The sequence below is a fragment of the Pelmatolapia mariae genome, linkage group LG5 (genome assembly GCF_036321145.2).
Source record: "Pelmatolapia mariae isolate MD_Pm_ZW linkage group LG5, Pm_UMD_F_2, whole genome shotgun sequence".
In the NCBI taxonomy this organism is placed as follows: Eukaryota; Metazoa; Chordata; class Actinopteri; order Cichliformes; family Cichlidae; genus Pelmatolapia; species Pelmatolapia mariae.
In genome coordinates this window covers 2,674,980-2,690,809 of record NC_086231.1, presented here as the reverse complement: position 1 = coordinate 2,690,809, position 15,830 = coordinate 2,674,980, and the positions used below count along the sequence as shown (strand labels likewise).

The following is a 15,830-nucleotide window of genomic DNA, read 5'->3' as shown; positions in this document are numbered from 1 at the left end:
GACTGTGTGGAGTTACGTGGGTCAGGTTTCTACACTAATGAATTAAAGTGAACTGACAGTTCAGTGAAGCAGAAATCCAAACACTAATCTTGTTAAAGCACAGAGAATCCACTTATACTGCCTGTACCAACAAAGCACACTTCGTTACAGGTGGAAACACAATGTGCTGCAAAAAGCACGAGCTAACATATGAAATAAGGTAAACTGTCAAAGTCAAAGTCAGCTTTATTGTCAAAAACAGGTGTACAGTTCTTTTATTTTTGTCCTATAGGGCTTTGGAGCGTGATGTCAAGGGGGTTGGCGTGGAAAGGATTTTGGCCTGATGCGCCATTTTCCGGGTCCAAACAAAGCGCAAGCAAAAAAGGAGCGAAGGCAAATACAACAGCCATGGTTCGTGCTTGCTGTGTGGTCGGCTGCAATGTTCGATCGCACGACCGGCACAGGAATAAGCTTAAAAAGAGTTTGTCTTTTCATTCTTTCCCAACCTGGAAGCAACATGAAGGAGCTCATATGGCGGACCTTACCAAACGAAGGCGTCTAGCCTGGATAGCAGCCGTGAGACGAGCTGATATCCAGTTCGCTTCCATCTCCAGATATCGCTTAACTTACCGGACATTTTCATTCCGGTAAGTTCTATATATGTTCATATCACTCTTTATAGCTTAATAATATTATCGTTGGTGGTCTCGGAGGTTATAGAAATTGCGAACAAACATCGAATGGAGTGACTTTGCAGACATACTGCTATGTAACGATTCGCTAATTCTTTCGCACAACTGTAGGGAAGCCTGCCTATGAAATGGATGTAATATCTTGCCCGATTATCAATGTGGTAGTTTGCATCAACTTTACAATTATGGGCACATAATATGACAACGAGATTTTAGCAGTTCATTGATAAATGTATAACATTAATTGTGGTAGGGGGTGAACCATGGCTATTACACTCGATGCACTCCAGCTGATTTACCTTGGTTTGAATGACGACATACTCACAGGTTGAAAATAGCCAAATCTTGCACCCAGCCGTTAGTAAATTGGATGTGCGCCTCCTGCGACTTGTAATTACGAAACTGGTTCGCAGTGTAAGCGCTTACTCCATAAACAAGATACGTAAAGATATCGGGGTAGGACAATAGCGGTAAGTCGTCGGGGTCTTTACTCCACTGCCGTATTTCATACGGGTCCACATTTGCGATGCACTCTATTTTTTTCAAGTACTGCCGCTTCGCCTCTGGACGCAATCGGTCTCTATACAGTCCGTTTTCTTTTGAGCTGCTTTTAATAAGCATGTTTCTTGTGGTCGTCGTTCCAACACAGTGTGTTTGTTTTGATTTGTGGACCCGGAAAATGGCGCCGCGCTCCCACAATACATTGCGGCGTGACGTCAACTCCAAAGCCCTATAGTTGATGTCCCTGGCCAGCGTGTTTTATTGTGTTTTTGTGTGAAATAAATTATATTTTAAAACTGACACTACTTTCTACTGCCTTGGCTACCCCACTGCTCTTCCCCTTTAAGAGGGTTCCCCTTTTTACAGCAAAACCGGCTTGGCCCATTTATACATGCATACAAATTCTGCAATCATTATACCATGAATATTATATTCTCTCCATTTGTCTGACCTGTGGGAGTAAGCCTGGAGAAAACCAACAGCAGACACAGAAAAGCTGAGACTTTGAAACCGGAAACATTTACTGTGACGTCATAGAAAAAACTCACGAACGTCAAGTGATTACAGGCAAACACATCATCCTTCTCGGGTTGAGCAACGCTACATCTGTTTGTTCGGTACAAAAAGACATACAGTCACCACAGACACCCGCACGTAGATAATAGTTCCCCTTAATGCTGTTTCTGTAGTTAGCAAATATAAATAAATCACGTCTTTCAATCGACACTGCGAGCGAAAAAGACGCTGCTGTCTCCATGGTAACCAGAATGTTGGTACATGTTCACGTGACTCTTGTGATGTCATTGCAAAGTTTCTCTTTGATCTCCAAAACCCTTAAATAGACCTTAGGACTCACATAAAAACACGCTAAACGCTTGTTTATGTGCGATAACGCAGTAGAGCAAGAATTAAGGAAGGAAAGTTTACATCATTTCTATTACTCGTAAAGAACTCACATCATCTGTAAATATGTCAAACTCTGTTTGGGACGCAATTTGTAGTGTGGGTTCGTATGCTCACCAAACCATTAGAAGAACTTTGGGATTTGATGACCAACGTTCAGCCACTGCTGATGAAACTGTATTGGTGGCACATGAAGTTCGCCGCGGTAACCAAATCTTACACGTGGCACATGAGGCACCTCTGTCAACTCAGCATATCCCTCGAGGGTTAAACCAAGTGAGTCAAACTCACAATTATGAACAAAACAGGAGCTCTATAATACACAGGCATTCCCTCTGGGATATACCTGAATCAGTTAAGTATAGTCCCTCTCAAGCTGAGTTAGACTCCAGGTCCGCTGCAATTAGATACAGTCCCAGCGCCTTAGAACAACTTAGTGAATCTCTGGACAGAGAGAACAGGGTAGAAGAGGAACAAACCCCTGAGATTCAGAGTAATACCTCAGACTCAAATCAGCTTCCTTACACCCCTCCAGTGGAAGTGAGAGCAAGAAATCGTGAGAGGAAAAGAAGACCGAGACAAGAAAATAATGAGATTCCTCATAGAGGTGTTCTTTCTAAAGTCACTGCTAACCTCGCAGCTCTTTATTCCAAAACCAGAGCTGTGCTTGGGTCTGTGGCCCAGAGAACAGTTTCAATCACCAGCAAAGTAACTGGATTTTTAGGAATACCTCTCACCACAGTCTTTAACCTGTGTAAGTCAACAATTGTGACCATTTGTCCCGTGGTCTGGCAAATGGTTGTAGCAGCCAGTGGCAGAATCCAAAGAGATTTTCAAGCAAACCGAAGGTCACTAGAAGAAGCTGCTATTTATATTTGCATTTCAATTTTAGCGTTCTTGTTCTCCACGGAAACTGAAACTTATTTGTTGGTGTTTACTTAATTTGACATAGACCTTTAATTTTCCTCTATGGAGCTGGAAAGAATGAAGATTAACCTAATGTCTATATCTTCAACCTTTTAGCAACATAAGAAAATATCAGTGCCAAATTTATTTGGCTCTAACTGGACTATGACAATTGTAATTGAAAAATGACTAATAATTGGGGTACAATGGGGTTAATTAGGCTCTTACCATCTCAGTCATGCAAACAACAGTTGAAAACCCAGCCAGTCACGGCAGATGGCTGCTCCTTCCTGAGCCTGGTTCTGCTGGAGGTTTCTTCCCAAAGGGGAGTTTTTCCTCCCCACAGTTGCCAAGCGCTTGCTCAAAGGGGATCATCAGATTGCTGGCCTCGTCTCTAATACTGTAAGGACTACCTCACAGCATTAGAGACAGGCAGCTGTTGTTTGCATTTGAAGCCATATAAATAAACTTGAATTCTAAATTAAATGAATGGACTTTATTGTTTGTTTGTTTTTTTCATTCACAGAAATCCTTTTGCTTCAGTTTGGTCTTATGCTTCCTTGGTGGCAATAATAGTTTTGTCAGTTAACCATCTTGCCCCATTCATCCTTATGCCTGGGAGGACCACACGCCTTCACCTCACCTCCTAGCAGCAAAGTGCAGCAGCATTTTGAAATAAAAGCATGGGTTGCTGTTTCAGAATGTGGCCTGGATAAAATAGGTCTTACTTTTGCCAAGCGCCTTATACAACACAATAAAATACAATCTTATATAAACAAGTGTCCAACAAACTGGCAGATATAAGTAAGCACAAAGGAGTTAATAACTATAAAATAAAGGACTTCAAGAATATAATAATTCAGAACATTTAATCATAATCAAAAGCAAAGAAACCAAAATTGCATAAATCAAAACCCCCCAAAAATAATAATAACCAAAATAAGAAGCAAATTTAAAACAATACAAGTGGTAATGGTGCTTTTCTACTCTGTATGGTGTAGAAAGCACTTTATACAACACAGCTCAGTCTTTCTATCTGACATTCACTCAGGAGAAACTCGGGGTTCAGTGTTTTGCCTCTTTGCAGTCTGGAGCAGCCGGGGATCGAACCACCGACCTTCCATCAGTAGATGACCTGCTCTACCTCCTCCTCACGTCTTCAGGTGGAACAAGCAGCTGAAGACAAAGACCTCGTTTCACCTAAGCACTTGTACATAATTTTGAGCATCAGGGATTTCTTCACTAGAACTGAAAGCTGCGTCTCCAGCCTGGAGTCAAGAATATTAAAGGAACACACACTTTTGTTCTTCTTCTCATCCCACGCTACCTTTCTGCTCGCCCCTCCCTCACTCAGGGAAGCACTTTTTTCCTTCTTACCCCTCTGCTCACGTACCCCCTTCCCTCCGTCGCATACAGTAACTGATTAATTAATAAAAGCCAGTGTGCCAGATTAGCTGATCTCCCAGCTGAGCCGTAGCTGGCGGCCGCCTGGTGATTTCACACACATTAGTTACACTTGTATCACAGACGCGTCTCCTCCTCTTCTCCTCTGTTCTACTTTTCACTCAGCCTAATCGCTCCCTCCTTTTGCTTCCCTGCTTCGTGTTCCTCCTCCTCTCTTCTCTGGCACATCTCCATCATCCGTCGCACTTTCTACTCTTCCTCCTCTCCACAGCTTCCTCTTCCTCTTCTGTATTGCCTTTCCCATTATTCCCCCTTTTCTGTTTCTCTCTTGGATTTCTTCCCTCTTTGGTACCTGTGCTCTTTCTCCCTCTGCACCCACATCTCCACAGTCTTTGGTTTCTGTCTCCTAGCCTGACCTCTGTCTCTGTGTTTCTATTGTTTGCAAATCTTTATCCATATCCTCTCTCACCATACCCCACAACTAGTCTCCTTCTGGTTATCTCTTCCTCTGAAGTCATCGCTGCCCCGAGCTGCCACAGTGTTTCTCCGTCAGTCTCAAGCCACTTATTTTTTCATCTGCTGCCTCATAACAGTCTCTCTTTATTATTATTCTCTGTTATTCTCCATGCAGTTCATTCTTAAAAACACTCGCTGCCTCTGTTTTGAAACTCTTGAGAGAAGAAGAGATTTTTGGGGGGAAATTCTTTTTGTCTTTCATCCTTTGGTTATATTCATACCCCACAGCTGTGTTTAAAACTTTACAGCGATTTAATATTCTGTATTCTCTGGGCTGCTTTAAACGACTCCAATCCAGCCTCTTACTTCTTAGTTTTTGTGCATTACAGAAAACATTTTCAATGATGGTTCCAGTGTACTGCATGACACATTAGCATGGCGAAGTGCATCTCACTAAAAGATCGCAGGCTGTCAGAACAGGCGTAGCAACATCAATGCCGAAGCCCCTCATGGTTGTATCCTCAGTCCATTTCTCAACACCCTCTGCATAAATGACTGTATCAGCACTTCAGCAGCACTCCATCTCTCACTTTACGCAGTGGTGCACTTACAGTCTGTGACAGCTGAATGTCACTGGCACATCGAGCGCACACTGCTCCCATCTGAATCCACCTACAATGAAGCATTTCGACAGCTCCCGGCAGCTCGGACGTAGATAATAAACACGGCTTTAACCAGCCTACTGTTTACACCTGCTGGCAGCAAAGACAGCATCATACAAGAACTGCTGGCCCCCGCCTTCTATCGCTGGTGCATCAAACCCCACCACATCCTGTAATCTGGCTCATCCTGATGTTTTTACCCTGCTAACTGCGTCCGGCAAAAACAGGTTCGATGGAGCTTTTTCTGCTCCTGACCTCTCGGACCACAACAACAGAGCCACTAAGTGCACTTTTAGCACTTACCGTAGTCCATAACACTCATCACCACCTCAGACCACAGCTGAACTTGGCTTTGGACCGGGCGTGTGTTTATATACGTTTTCTGTCACAGCAGCTGAAAATAAAAAACCCTGCTGAGCTGTGTGCATCAGTGTGTGCTCCTCAACACTCTACAAACTCCTCAGATGGCCCTCAGATTCAAACCCAGAACGTTCATATTATAAAAACACTGACAGCCCCCGGTGCTACCCCTCAGCCTCACTGTGGATGCGCTAATAGGATGAATTTGAAAATCACTGAGCTGTTATGTTCACAAGATTTTCATAAAACCTGACCTCTGACCTTGGCCTTGAGGTCAAGGTCGCTGAGATTTAAACTCATTCCAGATTTTTAGTAGCTGCACCTGGTATGAATGTGAAAATCCTATGTTACCTTGTTCTCGAGTTATTGCGAACACCTGGCTGCCCAGCGGGGCGACGACAGTACCCCACCAGCCTATGGCCGAGGGGTGAACGTCAGTTTTCATCTTGAAACAACTCTAATGTGGTTTCAGCTGCCAGCCTCACATACTCAGGACCCAGTACAGACTTAAATGCAGGGGAGGCGTGATGAACTGCAGGTCCGGTGTGTCAGCCTCCCCGCAGCAGCGCCACAGACCACGCCCTCCTGCAGACTCTAATGTGGTTTCAGCCCTGACAGCCACCTACCATCCAGACTTCTTAGAGATGATCAGCAGAGAAATGCTTTGATGAATATGTAAGAACAGGTTGAACTGAAGTGTTTGTGATGCTTGAAAAGTCTTTTCATCTTTCATGTTTCAACCAAATTTAAACATAAATGATCAGTTTTTAAAGGTTGTGATTGGCCGACCAGTGATGGAGGTAACTGCAGAGACTAACACCACCAGGGTTAAATGGCTGATAGACACAAACACCCCAATGATTTTGGAGCGATGAGCCGATGTAAGTCAGACTGAGATTGTTTTTCTTGCAGTACTCTGTTAACTGGTTTCCTTAAATTATAGCTTCTGGTTTCATGGATATCATGTGTGAGAGTGGAAGGACACCAGTGCACTAGGTGACAGTATGGGAACAAGAGTCTGAGTCTTTCTTAATTTTAGTTAAACAGAAAAGTCAGGTGAGTCAGACGCTCTGAGCCCAAAAATCAAACCCGAGCATGCCGACACGCTCCGCCGTTATCTCTGCGGTTATTTAAAACCTGCATTTCTCCAGTTTTGTTAATCTGAACATTGAGCAGCAAAGATTACAATGTGAAAGTAAAATTGCTCGTTCCTTTTCTCTGAATGGTTCCTAAACGTCTGCTGAGAGGATTCACACATCAACCTTTTATTTGAACGTCACTTTAAAGTGTTCACTAACAGAACTGCATCTAGGTGTCAGATCACGCTGCCAGTGTTTGGACAGCGTTCATTAAAGGTCTTCTCAAGAAAACAATGCTCCTACATTTTTCTGTCATTACAGAAAATCAAGCATTGGCGATGGACACGCTGAATGTGATGTCAGAACAAAGAGGCTGTTATCTGGCTGACTTCAGTGCCCGTTGGCTGCTGTCCTGCTTAATCAATCACAACGATGAATGAATTCATTTTCAGTTCACTCTTGGCTTCTCAGGAACCAAAACCTAGACGGAACTTCGTGTGGATACAGGAACTCGACTGCTTGACTCTTGAATAACGGTGATTAAAATTAAGCTGAAAGATGGATGTGACTGAACAGAGGAACGCCGCGCTCTCATTTGGTAGCACCTCGTCAGTCTCGGGTAAAGTTTACCCTCTTTATCCTCCTTCTCGACTGTAAATTGGGTCACACTGCACTAAATGAAGGACATTCAGCAGGAATTAAGTCTCGTGGCTGAGACCAGCAGGACTGACCAGGATCAAGTTTTTACTGAAGCCAAAGATCCAAGGAGCAGGATGACTCCTGTACTCAGAGCAGGCGCCCCCTGCTGGCCATTAAAAAGGAATAGCTGGCACATCCTAACCAGAGGGCTGAACAGCGTGACCGCACTGCTGTCCAACCTCATCTGATCTGTTTTCTCCTACCTGCCTGCATCCCTGAGTGTTTGAGCTGCTGCTCTGTTCCTTTCGTCATTTCCGCTTTCCCACGCTGTCAAACTCAATTCTATCGTCTTTGATCCAATAATCTTTTTGCCTGTTTTCTGAGAGCCAGTTAGTCTCTCTGTTCCCTGTGCTTTAAATCTTGCTGCCATTCGGTTATTCTGCATTTCAGACTCTCATTCATGCAACTCACCTCCTCCACATCTCCACCTTACCTGGATGCCTCAGCTGAGCCTCCATCTGTGGTGTGTTTCACCATGACTACCAGCTTCTAGTCTCCAGAGATCTTGTCATGCTTCCTACCATTAAACTGCTTTGATTTGGTGCGTCATCCGACTCAGTCTGTGTACTTGAGCTGTATTAAGCTCTATTTATTGAACTCCCAGCAGACAGCGAACTGAAGCGCGCTCACACGGTCGAGCAGGGTTACAAATGTGTAGTTCTGTCTCGTAGTTTGTAATTTGTCCTGTTTGCTGTTTGTGGTCTCTCGTGTTATCCTCTCCCCTCACAGAGGGGTTCTGCTGGAAGCCTTTTCACCTAAAAAGGGAGTCCCCCCCCCCCACTGTCACCAAGTGGGGTTTTCCATATAAGCCTAGGATCATTACCTTAACATATAAAGAGCCTCGTGGCTGTTCTTGTGAACTGGCAGTATATAAATGAAACTAATTTGAATCTTGATGGCTTAATCAGTTATTAGATGATCACATTTTGAACCCAACAAACTGCTCTCACTGTTGATGGTCTCTTAGGTTTTACATTAGCTCAAGTCACCCTGAAATGCGAACATGGAAAAGATGAGAAGTTCTTTTGTGCTTCATAAAATTTGTTTAATGCTCCACAATCTTTGCAGCACAAATCCAAACTGGTATAAAAGCTTTTCTTTGCATATTCAAAAAGACTGCATTCATGGGAAAATGTGACATTATTAAGTTAGGATAATAAATAAATTGTCCCTTAAATGATACGTGATAAGCTACAGTAAATCCAGCCTGGTGCTTAAGCAGCTCAGAGAAAATTAGAACGAGGGATTTGGTTTTAGTGTCTTATTTTCATTTACTTGGTGCTTTGAATTGTTAAAAAAACAGCTTCAAAATCAAAAGTTAGAAAAAGGACCGAGGCAGGATGACAGAAGAGTGAGAAAGGAAAAAGATGAAAAAGAAATGATTGGCTCTGATAAGAAAACACGATCAGTCCAATGAAATGATAAAAGCATACACATGTGTAGACACGGAGCACTTTTCTCTCTTTTTTAAACACATGTGCTCTTTTCCATCTGTGAATCACAAACATGAACCTGGTGTCAAAAATGAAAACTATCAAGCTCCATATGCTGACATTAACCTTGGGGTTAAATGCAGGGCAGCCGTCATTTCACCGCACCGATCACTGAGCTGACGGTCACTGTGCAAACAGCGCAACACTCTGCTTCTAAAAATACGTCCACACTGTTCACGGTGCCCAGAGGTTACATGTAGCACTGCATGTAACATTAACTATTCATTTAGATGTGAACTGCACATACTGCCATTTATTCAGAACGTCACAATGCACTGAACATTTTTAAAAATTGTCTTTTGTAACCGACTCATTATTTATGAGTTCATAAGCATGTTTTGTCATTTGTGCAGCTTTAGTCTGTGTACACACAGTGCAGAGTGGGTCCACGTGCGACCACATGCACCTGCAACCAATGAGTCTCCAGCTAACAGGCATGCGTGTGAAGGAAATCTGCAGAAACCCTCCAAGCAGGAAGATTCAAACTTTGAATTTTCATATCTGAAAGACAGCAGCACTGATCTCTGGAGCACCATGCTGCTGCCAAATGCAAAACTTGTGCAATGTATGAAATGATTTTCTTTTAATCATAAAACTAATAAGAAACTAGTAAAACAAATTTATTTCTGTTTTTGGTGGAGCAGAGATTGGCTCCTCATATTAAACCTTCAAATGTAGAAGAAATGGTACAAAAAATGTACGTTTTACAGCATCTGTGTTTCTTTTTGAGCCTTCGGTGCTTTTCAGGATCATGGTACTGTTACTTTCAGCTGTTAATTGTGAGGTTCAATATTAGAGAGAAAGTCTGGGTATACTGGACCTGTAGGGAAGAAAATGACATCCCAATCTAAATTATCTACCCAATAAAAATATGAACCCTAACCCAGTTGGGAGTATATTGTATTTAATGACAGTTTATTGGTAGTTTTGACCAAGTTGTCAGCTTAGTTGTTTCTTTACACAAACTTGAAAGGAAGTGGAAATTGTGTTTGAATTATTCTGCTTGTTAAACTTGTTGGAATAAAGGATTAAAAACGAGCCTCTAGAGCGTTTCACTGACCTGGTGCTACCATCAGCCTGTTTGACTGTTTTCAGAGGGATCCTGAAGCCTCGCCTCGAGCCACACAAACTCCCAGCCTCAGATGCTTCAGTGCTTCTCAGGAACATTGTACTGCTACCTTCTGCTACTGAACAGTCATTTTAATTCAGTTGGACAAACATTTTTTTTCCTCGTAGCAAAACCTCGCGTCAGTCCAGGTGGAGCCAAAATGCCAGAAAAGAACTGACCGAACGATCCGGCGAGTTAGAAAAATCTGTCACTTCATAATCATTCCACATGCACTGTGCAGAAAACCTGCATGAGAGTCGGGTCCTGGGGTCTGACTGAAGCTGCAAACAAACAGTAAGCAGGTGATCAAACTCACTGAGGGAGCTCAACAGGCTCTACACAAAGTGCTTATTTAAGTTCAGACATGAGCCTGATTTCATTCTTTTATGCCTGCAAGTGTTTTTTGTTTGTTAGGGTTTTTTTGGTGCATTTTGCTGTTCAAGTCTTTTTGTGCCGTTACTATAAATGTGTCGTGTGCGTGCACTTGTACAGTAGGTTTCTCTCTCCATGTGTAGTAACGAAGTGCAGGGTTGTGATAATTGTAAATGTCAGCTCTGAGAGCACATTTATCCAGCAGAGAAGCAAGCAGCTGCTAAAGAGTTCCTCGCACAAACCTGCAGGCTGCTGCACACTGGTGCCTCCCCTGGATCGACAGGGGCAGGCAGGCCGACTCAACAGGAACAAATTAAAATCCACTAAACTCATTTGACTTCATGCTACAGTTTTTACATAAAGATATTCAAATCTCTCCGTGCTGTCTCAAACACATGAGACATTGAAGATCACTGGCAGATTTTCTAGGATGCAGAGTGACTACACTGTGATTCTCACAGGACAGTAAAAGTGGAAGCTTTATGAAAAGAAGGTTCACTAAAGCTCAGAAGCATCTACTGTACAGATGTCCTGCTGCCTGGGCAGCTTCACATCCTCCTTGGTGCTGTGAGCAGTGCTGGATGGTCAACTCTTTGTTCGTCACTTTACCCAGCAGACCAATCACAGCGATCGAGGAGAAGCATACCTGTTGGTGGGTGTACCACTTTACTGTGATCACATCCCATTTTCTTTAATGCAGTAATGTAAAACATTGATGTACATCGTGGCTCAAGAGTTGGCAGTTCGTCTTGTAATCGGAAGGTTGCCGGTTCGAGCCCCGGCTCCGACAGTCTCGGTCGTTGTGTCCTTGGGCAAGACACTTCACCCGTTGCCTACTGGTGGTGGTCAGAGGGCCCGGTGGCGCCAGTGTCCGGCAGCCTCGCCTCTGTCAGTGCGCCCCAGGGTGGCTGTGGCTACAACGTAGCTTGCCATCACCAGTGTGTGAATGTGTGCGTGAATGGGTGAATGACTGGATATGTAAAGCGCTTTGGGGTCCTTAGGGACTAGTAAAGGCGCTATATAAATACAGGCCATTTACCATTTACATAATTCAATAATTATATGAAGCTTACGCCTAAGCATCTGTCTTTTTTCCTGGTTGTCTGTTCTTTACATCACTTCCACTTTCCCACGCTCTCAAACGCAATACTTACATCATTACATTATATCTCAGTCCTCATTGTCATTCTCTCTTTCAGGCTCTCATATGTGCAACCAGCCTCCTCCCTTCTGCTCCGCCTCCCCCGAATCACTCAGAGCTCCATCCAAGCCTCCATCTAAGCGTCTGGATTCCAGGGGGTCCCGTCCTAAATCCTGCCACCGCTGGGATCCCATAATGACACGTTGGGTCATCGGGGTCTAATCACCAAATAGATTTTCTCTCACAGTAAATTTTGTTCCATTCTTCCAAACGTTCTCTCCGCATTGTAATTACAGTAAAGGTTCAACACAGTCTGTATCGAATGGCATCCCCGAACTACCACAGTGCTCGTGAACTGAGAAGAAACATCAGTGAGTTAGAATAAGTGCAGCAGGGAGCAGGAGGTGCTCAGGGAGCTCCAGCAAGAAAACTTAGAGTTGAAGTTGGCTCAACACGAGCTGATGTAATGCCAAGCTGACCAATCAAGTGCATGCACGGTCCGATTACTTTCCAACGTATCATCCCTGAGGTAAAACACGAAGTACTAGCTTTAAACACATTATTCTGTTTGTCAGTACGGATTTTAATTGGTACCTGAAGCAACACGCCTCCACCTACACCACCCCTTGAGTGTCTGTAACTCATACTGAACATGGCTCATTTGTTTGTACAGTGAAGACACACACAGTATAATTCTCTTATTCCCTCGCACACACCCACGTGCATATCGAAAGCACTGCTGCTTTAAGACCCACTTGATCAACAGTCTTTAATTATGTTTGTCATCATGCAGCAGCCTCCATCTTCCTTCAGTAAAATACACCAACTCTCCCCACTCCAAACTCTCCGTCTCTGCCCCGGGGGCCTACTCGAAACTCTAAAAGACTCACTAATTCCAATTAATTTACTCTCTCTGCCTTTAATTAAAAAACTCTTATGCAAATCGCGACATGCTCTGTAACGCTGATTAATCTGAATTTTGGGGGGTTTGTTTTGTTTTGTTTTTTTAAAGCTTTTCCAATAATTATGCTAATGTATTAAAATATGTACAGTTGAACTTGGAAGGAAATGAGAAAAAAGGAGGTTTATACCTTATTTAGAAAGAATGAGTCTCAAAACAACTGATCCCAACAGAAAAGCAGATTTCATCAAATTACCTCCTAAACGGTTTTAGCTGCAGAAGAAGAAAAATGCCTCCCAGCACTGCGGATATAAAATATACCCGACTGTGGCATCATCCCACATATGGTACACGAGGGCGACTCAAATCGGATCAGATCTGGAGTGACTAAAAGATGATGACATACAGTATGGTGCAAAAGGCTTTTGACATGTTCGATGATTGTTATCTCACAACACCATCAGGGAGGAGTCTGATCGGCCCCCAAACTCACAGCGATCTAAACATGCAGCCAGACTCACAAAGACTGTTCTTCAGCAAGTCCTGCAGCAGGAAGCAGAGCCCCAAAGAGCCCAGATCAACATCTCAGGCTCAGTCCAGGATCATACAAGCAGAAGACTCGGAAACGGACTGAATCCACCGAAAAACTGTGGCAACTTCTCCAAGATGCTAACCTGATTAGTACTTTGAAAAACAGTGCAGAGCTGGAGCTCTTAAAAGCAAAACTGGGTTTCCCACAGATTTAGTTTTGATTGCAGTGCCTCACCGTGTGCATGTGTGTGCTGCAAACCAAGCCACGTGTGCATGTGGTATGAATAATACAGTTTTTCTCTACTTTGTGACAAAAAACAGACTCAATCATTTTGGCCTGCAAGTATTAGCTGCTACATGTGCAGCTTTCATTAGTGAGTGAGACAATAAGGAAACTGCCTTGATTTTAAAAACCTGTGGAAGTGTCAGGAACAAAAATGCAGGGCTGACTGAATACTTTTGGCAGTATAATTATATTTTCACTCTCAGCAGAGGCTGTTAGTGAAGCTCTGGTTAAAATCCTCTTCAGACAGAAAAGAGTCACTAATGACTGAATGAGTAACAGGAGAGAAAGAAAGGCTCAGAGGACAATAAATGCTTTTTGCTGTTGTTATGTTCAACACGACCGCTTTCAGCCCTCAAACTGAACCACGATGCTGGAGTCAGTGAAGGTGTTAAATTCATCGAAAGCGTGAGTCTAACCGAGCCTGAGGTTTTACAGAGGCTCAGTGTAGTGTCGCGGGTTTACACACTTACCCTCTGTTGGTGACGATGGCTTTCTTCAAGTGAACGTAGCTAGCGGGAAAAACTCCCTGGAGAGACACAGACAGAAAAAATAACAGAGAAGAAAGATAATTAATCACCCTCTACTTCCCATCCAATAACACCGAGAGACAGATCATGATAAAGACATGCAGAGTAAAGACTATCCTCTCTGTGCAGCAGCGAGACCCTCCTCAATAATTCATGTACGATAATGTGAAAGTTATAATGGAGGCTGATGGCAGGCTAGGCAGGTCGCTTCTTTTCTTTGATTGGAGATCTTACAAAGACAGAAAATGACAGCGAATCCACATTTTTGCAAAGATTTGGCCTTTTAAAGGCACGTGGTCCTAAACGTTATATCAGCTGTAAAACAGCCTGTTTCAGTTTAAGTGTTGTTTTCAATAAACTGCATGTTCAAAAAACCTTTTGTCCCACTCCCATTTCTTCTTGTTCCATGCTGAAACTCAACTTGAAACCTTGTTAAGATCCAACTGTGCAAAATAGGATTCTTTGACATTTTTCAAGTGATCATAAACTTTTGATTGGGGCTGTATACTAAAAGTGTATAATGAAGAAGGACTCTACAGAGTCTGAGGAAGGGTGGGGTTTATACAGGAAACGTTGGGTTCAGCTGGCTCCAACTGTCCTGATGTGGTGGGCTTCTCCACCAACCTGCTGTAGCACAAAATGAACCGCTTGGACTTGCAGCTGTCTCAACTGTGTTAAAGTTCAGTAAAGATCACACTGCAAAGAGATTACATTCATCCAGTGACGTTCCTGGGGCAACACTGATTAGACCAATCAGCTTAAACTCTGATCCAAACAAATCAGGCTTAGATCATTTTAGTTGGAATAACACAAAACCAGCAGGCATGAAAGGCAACCAGTGAGGAAAGTGTCCCATGAGAGATTTTAGTATATTCAATTTATTGTCTTTAACTTTAAATTTAAAATTATTATTATTTGTTTTATATTTATTTTATTCGGTTTCAGGTTTACTTCGTAAGCAGTGATGAGCTTGTGCTCTACCTCTGGGGTTAAATTCTCGGGCTGTTTTTCAAACTCTGTGACATATCGAGTCACTAGAGGCCCTGACCTGATATGAAGCACATATTAAATTCCTATTCCCTTCCTCTCAGGGTGTAGCTTTAAGATTAGAAAAGAGAAGATAAAAAGTTAGACCATTAAATTATTTGACATATTTATTGGCTTTTGATTGATATTGTTCAGTATTGACTGACATGATTATTTTTTTACTGAGTTCTCCTCCTCGGAGCAGTCTGTACCCCCTCACCAAACCCTGATGTGCACAGTGTGCACCACTCTACTGTTGAACCAAGGGCAGGTGAAGCATCTTCAGCCTTTCTGTGGAGGTTCTTAAGCAATCTTCAAGAAGTTGTGCCCTCTTTCCTTTTCTGCATCTGTGGCCATAGCAACTAAAACCTAACATTTTCTAGGAAAACAAGCTTCTGCATGCTTGGCTTCCCAAAGTGGTTAAAGCACTAAATATTCACATTTCTAAGTGAAATATTGAGAGAATCATCATTTAAAATCGCTGGCATCAGTTATAAAGACAGGTTACACAATGCAAGGCCCAATCTTTCCTGGGCCCACAAAGAAGGCGAGTGCCATGCACGACAGCTGATTGGTTTATTGTGTAAAGCTTGGCCTAATGGATGGAAACCATGCTGTTCTGGAGCATAGTGACAGAAAGACTGGCACGCTGGTTCTTGGTTCAGTTCCATCACTTTCTCGTCTGACTGTCAGTGATGGAGTTATTGTTGCTGCTGTAGCTACGTAGGTATGGAAAGAAACTATTTAAATATCTGTATAGTTGCCTAATCTGATGCAGTTACATGAAGCAGGCATAACAGATAT

General features: G+C 43.0%; 1 protein-coding gene across 9 annotated transcripts in view; it reads right to left on the bottom strand.

The window, feature by feature from the left end:
- LOC134627344 (dedicator of cytokinesis protein 3-like) overlaps window positions 1-15,830 on the bottom strand; it is a 252,523-nt gene that overhangs the window by 120,550 nt on the left and 116,143 nt on the right. For all 9 annotated transcript variants that reach the window (XM_063473338.1, XM_063473343.1, XM_063473339.1 and 6 more), the window contains exon 4: window positions 13,944-13,999. In XM_063473338.1, coding sequence (XP_063329408.1) covers window positions 13,944-13,999 — 56 coding nt within the window. The remainder of the gene's footprint in view (window positions 1-13,943; window positions 14,000-15,830) is intronic.